Genomic DNA, 10,820 nt, shown 5'->3' on the forward strand with positions numbered 1-10,820 from the left:
GCCACCGGCGAGGTGGATATCGTGGCTGAGAAGAAAGCTGAAGGTGAGGAGGCCGTGGACGAAGTGCACGATTTGACCGTCTGTCCTCAAGCAAAAAAAAAGAAGACAACAAGGAAAGGAGGCGGAAGAGCTCTATCTGTAGAAGCCGAAACGGCTTTTGAAACTTCACTCTAGCACCGTGATTTCAATTATCGCCAGTACATGGAAGAGCACGTCCCGTTCTCAGCGGTGGATAAGGATGCTGCATTTCATGGGAAGTTCGACGAATTGGTGCAAGATGCTGGCACCAGTGCTTTGCGAACACTATGTTACATACAATCCATGGAGAAAAAATATGAAGCTCTGGAAAAAGAGTATCAAAATTCTGTCAAGGATGTGGAGAAATTTAAGCATAAGGCGACAGCTTTTGAGGAGCGGGTGGAAGGGCTTCTGAAGGACAAAACCGTGTTAGAGAAAAACATTGCTGATGCTGAAAAAGAGAAGACTGTATGGGAGGAAGAGAAGAAAAACTTGGAAACTCAGAATGCTAAGTTACAAGGCGACTTGGTTAAAAGTCAAGATGAGGTGGAAAATGGAAAAATGGCCCTTGTCAGTTACTTTGAGGATGGGTTTGAGAGAGCGAAATCTCAAACACTGCACTTTTATCCAGACTTGGACTTATCTGGTTTGAACTCCCTGATGATCGTTCAAGATGGCGAGTTAGTGGAGGAACCTTGAAGACGCATAGTCGCCAGTTTTATTTGATCTTGTATTTTGTGGCGCTTTCTTTTGTAATATTCGCCACTTTTGGCAAACTTTGATAAGACTTTATTTATTTTGTTTATTATCGTAATTTTTGTGGAAGTTTCCCGTTTTTTATCAAAATTTGGCTTGACCCTCTCAGTAAGGACTTATTCCTTTTGAAAAAATTAAACCTTTATGGATATTTTGCTCGTTCGATAATTATTTATTATGATAGAAAGATCTTGCCTATCAATTTTTTATGAAAACGCTCCCTTTCATGAGTTCGCTGATTTTAATAGTCCTTTTAAGGCTTAAAAACTTTTCACAAGTGGTTTGTTGAATGTTAAAATACGAGTAGCCCTTTTAATAGGTCGTATTAACCAGTCGCCTTTAAGAAGGTCGTACTAACCAGTCGCCTTTAAGAAGGTCGTCGTAATTTTTAAAGTCTCAGCAGCCTTTAAGAAGGTCATACTGGCCGGGATTTTTAGTCGCCTTTAAGAAGGTCGTACTAATTTTTAAAGTCTCAGCAGCCTTTAAGAAGGTCATACTGGCCGGGATTTTTAGTCGCCTTTAAGAAGGTCGTACTAATTTTTAAAGTCTCAGCAGCCTTTAAGAAGGTCATACTGGCCGGGATTTTTAGTCGCCTTCTGTCAATCGTTTTCCTTCTGTCACAAAAAACTAAAAAATGAAAGACCAGTGCACAAGTAGTGAGAAGAATTTAGGGTGCCTCGTTAAAAACCCTGCCCTTGCAGGGGAAAAAGAGTGCGCCCCTAAATCTTTATTAATTATAATAATTGTTCGAAAAGCAGAGAATAATAAAACATAGTAAAACTTTAACTATAGTAATGTCGAAGATTAACAACATTCCAAGTTCTAGGAACTGGGTTTCCATTTAGTTCTTCAAGTTTATAGGCTCCATGGCGTAACTTTTCTTTCACTCTATAAGGACCCTCCCAACTAGGCAGTAATTTTCCAATCCTGGTTGGGGCGACCACTTGTTTCAGAACCAAGTCACCTTCCTTCATGCTTCTTGGTATGACTTTAGATTTATATCTCCGTGCTGCTCTTTGTTTGGCTGCAAATTCCCTGATGTGTGCTGCTTCCCTTACTTCGTCAATCATGTCCATAGTACATTCAATTCCTACTTCATTGGATTCCTCAGAAAAATGTTCTCTTCGCCAAGTTGGGGTATCTATTTCTACTGGGAGCATAGCATCAGCACCGTATACCATAGTGAACGGCGTTTCCCCAGTGGTAGAGTGTGGAGTTGTATGATATGACCATAACACCTATGCTTGACATTTTATTCACAATACTTACTTACTATTTTCTTTTTAAGTCATTATTCTACTTGGTAATGAATTATTCAAATGTCAAAAATTATTTTTATAAAATTTCTGTAAATATATAGGACTTACCTCGTACAATTGTTCTGCCCAGAGTCCTTTGGCTTCCTCCAGCTTCTTTTTGATGCCGTTAACTGTCATTTTATTAGCGGATTCTGCCTGACCATTGGCTTGAGGGTGAATGACGGAAACAAATTTGGTTTCTATCCCCAGCTGCTTGCAAAAATTTATGACTTTAGAACTTGCGAATTGTGTCCCATTATCTGTCACAATGTATTTTGGAAGACCAAAACGGCAGATAATCTTCTTCCAGTAAAACTTCACCACTCGTTCTGCTGTGATTCTTGAAACCGCTTCTGCTTCGACCCATTTTGTAAAATAGTCCACGCCCACAATGAGGAATTTTAACTGTCCAGGGGCTTGTGGGAAAGGCCCCACGATATCCACCCCCCACTTATGGAAAGGCCACGGAGAAAAAACAGACGTGAGCTCGTTAGCAAGGGCGTTCATTTTATCAGAAAAACGTTGACATTTATCACACTTCTTTACGAATTCACAACAATCATGAGCCATTCTAGGCCAGTAATACCCAGCCCGTAATAGCTTTGCAGCAAGAGATCGCCCGCCAATATGGCTACCACAAACTCCCTCATGAACCTCTAAAAGGACCAACTCCGTTTCATCCTCGCCCAAACATCTAAGCAATGGTGAGGCTCTTCCCCGTTTATATAGTTTGCCGGCGATCACCACGAATTTGGTCGCCCTTCTTCTGACTAATTGAACATCTTCATCATTTTTGGCGACGAAAGATCCCGTCAAAAATTTCAACAGTGGAGTCATCCATCCTTCAGGCTCTTGGTTTAACTCGAAAACTGCCTTCTCTTCGGTACTAGGAGCTGATATCACCTCTTGAATTACTGTTCGATTATTTCCCGGCTTCTTGGTGCTAGCCAGTTTAGCCAACAAATCAGCCCGTGAATTTGATTCTCTTGGGACATAAATGGCTTCAAAGAATTGAAAATCACTAGCTAGCTTCCGTACCCTAGCTAAATACTTGGAAAGTTGCTGATCTTTGGTTTGGTACTCCCTAGAGATTTGATTAGTCATTAATTGAGAATCGCTTCGCGCTCTAAGATTTTTTGCTCCCATCTCTTGGGCTAACAACATCCCAGCTATCAGAGCTTCATATTCTGCCTGATTGTTACTAGCCTTGAAATCAAATTTTAAAGATTCCTCGATGAGCAAGTCGCCCGGCCCTTCCAAGATAATGCCGGCTCCGCTTCCTTTTATATTGGAGGAACCGTCCACTGATAACAACCATACATGAGGGAGGGATTCTTGTATTGGCGATGTAAACTCCACCACGAAATCTGCTAGAACTTGAGACTTGATGTTATTTCTAGGGGCGAACTGGATGTCATACTCCGATAACTCGACAGACCAAGATAGCATTCTTCCCGCCAAGTCCAGTTTACCCAGAATTTGCTTCACAGGGTAATTTGTTCTGATTACGACTTTATGACTTTGAAAATACGGGCGTAATTTTCTGGCAGTTACTATAACAGCCAACGCTAATTTTTCAATTTTCTGATAGCGTAATTTTGCTCCTTTGAGGACTCTGCTCACAAAATAAATCGGCTTTTCTCGATCGTCAGTTTCTTCCACCAGTACAGAGCTTAATGCATTTTCAGAAACCGAGAGATATAAGAACAAAATCGCCCCCTTTGTAGGGCGATGTAGAATGGGCGGTGTAGTTAAAAAATGCTTGATCCTGCTGAAAGCTTCGTCACACTCCTGATTCCATTCAAACTCTTCCTTCTTTTTTATTGTAGTAAAAAAGGCGAAAGCTTTATCTCCAGAGCAAGATAAGAACCTTGATAACGCCGCCAACCTCCCTGTTAGCTGTTGTACTTCTCTGATATTGCATGGGTTTCTCATGTTAATGATCGCCTAGCACTTGTCCGGATTAGCTACGATACCCTTTTTTGTTAAGAGAAAACCCAAAAACTTTCATGCTTGAACTCCGAACGTGCATTTCGTGGGATTGAGGCACATGCTGAACTTCCTACTTTGCTGAAAAATTTCTTTCAAATCATCTGAGTGGGATTGATTCTCAGAAGTTTTTACCACCAAGTCATCAATATAAACCTCAAGGTTTCTTCCGATCTGTTTGCTGAATATTGTATCCATAGATCGTTGAAAAGTTGCACCTGCGTTTCGTAGACCAAAAGACATAACCCGATAGTGATAGTTTTTCTGGTTAGTCATGAAGGCGGTTTTGGGAGCATCCAATGGGTCCATTTTAATCTGATTGTAACCAGAATATGCATCCATGAAACTCAGGGTTTTGTAGCCAAACGCGTTATCTATCAAGTGATCAATACTTGGGAGCGGATACGGATCCTTTGGACAAGCCATATTAAGGTTCGTATAATCGACACACATTCTCCACTTTCCTGATGCTTTCTTTACGAGGACAGTATTTGCGAGCCAGGTGGGATACTTTATCTCACAAATGAAGTGTGCTTCCTGTATCTTTTTTACCTCTTCATCCACTGCCTTTCTTTTTTCTTCTCCCATCTTGCGTTTCCTTTGAACCACTGGTTTGACAGATATTCTGACCGCCAGATGATGACAGGCGACCTCAATATCTATTCCGGGCATGTCGGAAGGCGCCCAGGCGAACAAATCAACATTTTCTCTTAAAAGCTGAACCAGGATTTCCTCTTCTGACCCGCTAAGGGATGTCCCAATCTTTGTGATCTGATGTGGCAAAGGACCAATAACAACATCTTTTACTTCTTCGATAGGTTCTATCCTTTCTTGGGGAAAATCCTCACAGGGATCAAGGTCTATAACCTGGACTTCGAGTTCCTTGCACTTTTTAAGTTTGAGGCTGGCGTGATAACATTCGCGTGCTACCTTTTGATCGCCATGCACCGTTCCTACTCGCCCGTTGTCAAGCGGATATTTCATTAACAAATGTTTTGTGGACATGAATGCGTCCAGAAGGTTGATAGAGGGACGACCAATGATTACATTATAAGAACTGGGTGAGTTTATTACCAAGTATCTTACCTTAATTGATTTTTGTTGATCTCCAGTGCCAAAAACTGTTTTTAAAGTGACGTATCCCCGTACGTGAACTCTTTCGCCCGTGAAACCTGAGAGGGTTCCGTTAAACGGCTGGAGCTGTTCCTCGCTTAAACCCATTTTGGAGAAAGCATCGAAATATAAAACATCCGCCGAGCTTCCAGTGTCTACCAGAACCCTTTTAATCTCCCAGTTGAATAACTGAACAGAAATTACTAGTGGGTCATCGTCGTGGGGGAGTACTCGCCCAAAATCTTCAGATGAGAAAGTAACATCTGGGTATTTTTTGGGCAATGAAGAACTGTCTCCTAGAAGCATTACCTGGCGAACGTACTTCTTTCTTGAATTACTTGACTCCCCGCCGCTAGCAAATCCTCCAGAAATAGTGTGTAAAGTGTGCTTTGGTTCAGGGTTAGGCTTGTCTTCTCGCCTCTCACTGTGATGTTTCTCCTTAGCATAACCACGTAATTTTCCATTGAGTAAGAGCTTCTCAATCTCCCTTTTTAGATGAACACAATCGTCTGTGTTATGACCTTGTATCAAGTGGTACTTGCACCAAGCGTCCTTGTCCGGACCCATGAATTTTGAGCGATTGAGAGGAGGTGGCGGGATGATTTTGGACTCAAAAACTTCCTTGAGGATTTTCTCAGGGTGAGTATTTAAAGGGGTAAAGAGCTCGGGAATGTAGCGTTGCTGGTTTCTTTCATATGGCCTCTTGAACGTCCCTCTGTCTCTGTTAGGAGGGACATAATGGTTTCTTCGCTCTCCACCGGAGCTTCCTTTTTCCTTAAGATCTCTAGCCCTCTTTTCAGCATTGCTTTCTTCACCTTTCACATAGCACTCGGCACGAGCTATTATCTCTTCCATTGAGTCAGCCGGCTTTTGGGCGAGTGACTCATTAAATTGCCCCGCCCGTAAGCCGTTCTGAAATGCGCCGACAAAGACTTCTTGGTTGGGGTTGGAGACTTTAATTGTTGAATCATTGAAACGGGCGAGGTATTCCCTCAGCGATTCATTCGGTCCTTGCCGAACGTTGAACAAACTAGTTGATATCACCTTCCGGTGGCGGGTCCCGGAAAACTGTTGTGTGAATTTCTTCGTCATGTCTTGGTAACTCGCGATGGAGAAACGAGGAAGGCTCATGTACCATCGCAAAGCTGCATCAGCAAAAGTTCCCGCCAAAAGCTTGCACTTAAGGGAGTCAGCAACTCCATAAACGGACATTCGAGTGTTGAAGACGGTTACATGCTCAGAAGGATCGCCTCTTCCATCGAAAGATGGTAGATGAGGCGGTTTAAAGTTATCGGGAACCGGAGCGTTCCATATTTCAGTTGAAAACGGTTGAGGCTCTGGCTCATCCAAATCGCCATGATGAGAGTCGGCCCTTTCTTGCTGTTGCACTTGTTGGATAGTTTCGACTGAGGCGAGAAGTGCCTCATTCTGCTCCAACAATTGGGTGATTTGACTCCTCATTGTTTGTGCTTCTTCAGGTGTTGCCATGATGGTTTTTCTCTAAATCGTACGTGAGGTGCGATTTAGGTTTGAGTAAAGGTTAGGGACCAAATCGCAGAGAAGACTACGACTTGGTTCGATCTTTGGATCGGAAACTTGATACAAAGACTCGTGGTCAAGGCTAGTTTTACCTTTTCCCACAGACGGCGCCAACTGTACTTGCAGAAAAAGTACGGTAAGGATTATAGGGTTAAGAATCGTAGACTAGGGTTCTAATCTAGGGTTTTTAGACTGAATAATCGATCCTTTTAGAATGACCCCAAGGGGGTTATTTATAGCCTGCTAATGGGCTTTTTCCTGCGTGACTTAAGCTCTAAGAAAGCAGGGTTTTTAGTCTTTTTAGCTCACTTAGGCGGTTTAGGGCGACTTCTAGAGGTTTCTAGAAGCAGAGGTGGGCGGCGTCCTGAGGAGGACGCGCCTAGACCTTCATCGTCCCTTCTATAGGGCGCCTAAACCCTTCCAGAGGGCTTTTAACCCTTAGGAATATTTATGACGGTCCAATTACGTAACTCTTATACTATAAAACAAAAGTTTATGGTTAATTAACAACATAAAGGTCTCAGGTTTCCTAATAGTCATGCTTCCTAAAGAATTCATTGAAATTTCTTTCATTTTAAATCATTGAATAAGTAGAAGATGTTTTCCAAAAGCAGTATGATTTCCACTATAAAAATACTTAAAACGGTGTGCTTGCGTCGGATAGTTTGTTTATAGAACTGTACACAATCCTATTTGTTTCTATACCTAAGCAGTTGAAACAAAGCAAAAATAACTTGTGTGCCCTATATGATACTCGATAAAAATAGGGAATGATTTTGGTTCATCAATAATAGTTGCAATGAAGAGTAATAATAAAGAGGTGATTTCAGGTCAAGAATTGACCAAAAACCACCCCTCAATGAAGAAACTGGAAGAGAAAATCTAGAGAGAGAAAACTAGGGTCGGCTTGTTGGAGAGGGAGAGGTATGAAATTGGTCTTTTTTTTATTTACATGAATTAAATATGATTTTTTAATTAAATATGAAATTTTATATTTCTGGTGGTTAAAAATTCATATTTTGTTAAAAAATTCTTTTTTTTTTTTGTTGAGATTTTTACGATATTCTACACATTTCTACACAATTTCATTCAAAAATATATGAATTGACTTAAAAATAAGGACAAAAAGTTGTAATTGAATTTTTTATAAGAACTAAAAGTCGTAGGAAAATTTTAGAGAGAATAAAACAAAAAGTTTGTATAGAGAACAGAAACATATTTAATATTGATTGATGTGTATAAATTAGTTGAAAAAAAATCACAATTTGTGGTTTGTATTAGTTTATGGGTCAATGTTAATTTATTTTTTTTAATAATATCGGTCAATGTTATTTATATATTTTTTTGAAAGAATATCGGTCAATTTTAATGAAATTTGTATGTTGTTATGGTATAAATTTGTTACTTATTTAACAAGAATTGAGTTAAATTGGCAAAACCGCTGCCTCTCATCCTCCTCCTTACGCCCAAACCCTAGCTTTCATTCTCACCATCTAAAATGTCCTCCCCACGTTCAATTTCAACTGTCGACAGAATCAGCGCCCTTCCTGATTCTGTTATCTGCCACATTCTCTCTTTTCTCCCTACCAAACAATCTGCTGCCACAAGCATTCTCTCCAAAAGATGGAATCCATTGTGGCACTCAGTTTTCACTCTCGACTTCGACGACCATGGCTTTGCAGATTTCGCTACATTCAGATATTTCGTCTTCTGTGTCATGCTTGCGCGTGACCCCACCTTGCCTCTTCGATCTTTCCGCCTCAAATGTGGTGCCTCCCAGGGATGCGACCCACAAGATATCAATCGATTTGTTCGCGCTGCTGTGCAACGAGGAACTCAGAATTTCATCATGGAGACGGATTTGGTTAAAACTGATAGAGAATTTCTAACCGAATTAGGTTCTACAGTTTCCACAATTTTCAATTCTAGAAACCTTGTGGTTCTTAAGTTGAAAACATTATTAGTGACCGATCTTCCTCAAATCAATTTTCCCTTACTCAAAACTCTCCATTTGAAAAAGGTTTACATTCTAAGAGATTTTAATAAGCTTATCGAGGGGTGTCCCATTCTAGAGGAGTTGGAAATAACAACTTCTTTTCTATTTAGGTTTTCGAAAGATGGTATTGGAGAGTTTAAACACTCCAATTTGGTCAGAGTTAACATTTCTAAATTTGGTCCACAAAATTTTCCATTTGCTTGGATTTGCAATGCAAAGATTTTGCGTTTAGAACTGGTATGACTATCACTACTCATCGCTAGCTAAAGTTATATTAAGTTGGAACTTATTTCAAATGTTTGTCTTTGTAACCCACGCAGCAACGTAGCGAGGATCAAGTTCACGCTTTTCATAACTTAACTCACATGGAGCTTATATTCACATCAAATTGGCGTACCAAATGGAAGTGGTTGCTAGAAATGCTGAAGAATTGCCCTAAACTTCAAAATCTTACCCTTCACAAGGTTGTACTTATGTCAATGATAATAATTTTTTTGTAACTCGATCTACTTTCAACTAATTTAATTTTTTTTTCTTTTTATGTGGATTTTGACAGCTTTATGGACATGGTATTGATGAGGATGATTGGAAGGAACCAGAAATTATTCCAAACTGCCTTTCCTCTCAACTAAGAACATGCTCGCTTATAGATTACAAAGGCATGAAGTGTGAGCTTCAGTTTGCAGAGTATGTTTTGAAGAATGCCAACTTACTGCGCACGATGACAATTAGTGCCTCTCCAGGGGATTTAACTTTAAAGCACCAAATGCTAATGGATTTATCTTTGTGTCCAAGGGGCTCTATTGCATGTAAACTTTCATTCATTTGATTGAAGAAGGTTAGGACACGTCTACTTTAAGTCCTATTTTCTAACGTTATATTAGATTCATTTGTTAGCTAGTACCGCCTTTCAGGTAAGTTTTATTAGGTGACAAGCCAATTGAGTTGCTCACTCTCTAAGTTAAAAATATGTTTGTCAAGTATGTCTTTTCGCTCGCCCACACGAAGGCATAGGTTGTGCACCTGAATGCACAACTAAAGATTTAAAATGTAGTTCTACGACTCTATGCTAATGCTATTAGAGTAACTTTTTTTATCTTTTTACATAATTACACAAACTAAATAATTGAATGTGAGTGTGCTTTAATGGAAAATTGACAACGTGGTCTTAGTTTGTTTTAAAGTCTGTCAGTCAAGTTCAATACAATACAGTGTTTTCGAATGTCGGCCATGGAGGATATCGGTGGCGATTTTTGGGCTTGCCCTCTTTGTAAATATCGACTGACGTTGTAGGTTTTAATCCTCTATGACAGCACCACAAAGCGGCCGGTATGGTGGGATTTTGGCTCTCCGCCATGGTCCACCATCGGCAACACTTGTTCAATATCAGTCTCATTGTGGTAGCATTTACAATTTTTCTTACTAAGTTTTGGTTAACAAAATGCATCCACTTGCTTAACTAATTTATTCAAGGCCTACAACAGTTGAGACTGATATTAAGTTGTTCGCAAGAGGAAAATTCAATAATTGGAACTAATTGGAACTAATTGTGTGTTGATGATTGTACATCATTTATGCAGGTTGATGGTGAATTGGCAAATGAATATGAAATTCAAGCAGAAGCTAAGGAGTCATCGACTTAATTATCGTTATGTTATGTTGATATTTTGATATTTTTATTTTAGCATTGGATGTGATATTGAGCTTTAGACTATATTTCTTTTGTTATTAGATTCACACTTGACTAAGTGATTTCTTTATATTTAAATTATTTAATTAGACCAATTTTACCATGTTTTGTTTTCTTTCATACTTGTATGGTTTGAACACTTTCAGGTAATTAAATGATGTTGCTGGTACCTCTTTCTATCTAGTATAACACTAATAGAGAGACTGATGGATAAACATTTACTTTATAATTAGTGTTAGATAAGTTTAAGGACAATTAAACAATTTTGAGTTTAGTAGGGGTTGAATTATTTAAGAAGGTTAGGTTAGGATATGTCTACTTTAATTCCAACTTTCAAATGTTAAATGTTGGAGCAACTAATCTTTATGTAAATAGCAAAAAAATTACTTTTATGTGTTATGATATTATAATTCTCTATTTA

General features: G+C 39.5%; 1 protein-coding gene across 1 annotated transcript; it reads left to right on the top strand.

Annotated features, from left to right (window-relative positions):
* The first annotated feature begins 8,211 nt into the window (after positions 1–8,211).
* On the top strand, positions 8,212–9,538 carry LOC25497965 (FBD-associated F-box protein At5g56370). Its single transcript, XM_024770826.2, has 3 exons — positions 8,212–8,946; positions 9,030–9,173; positions 9,266–9,538. Exons 1-3 carry the CDS (start codon positions 8,212–8,214, stop codon positions 9,536–9,538), a joined length of 1,152 nt encoding a protein of 383 aa, XP_024626594.2.
* The last annotated feature ends 1,282 nt before the right edge of the window (positions 9,539–10,820 follow it).

The sequence above is a fragment of the Medicago truncatula genome, chromosome 7 (assembly GCF_003473485.1).
Source record: "Medicago truncatula cultivar Jemalong A17 chromosome 7, MtrunA17r5.0-ANR, whole genome shotgun sequence".
Taxonomy (NCBI): Eukaryota; Viridiplantae; Streptophyta; class Magnoliopsida; order Fabales; family Fabaceae; genus Medicago; species Medicago truncatula.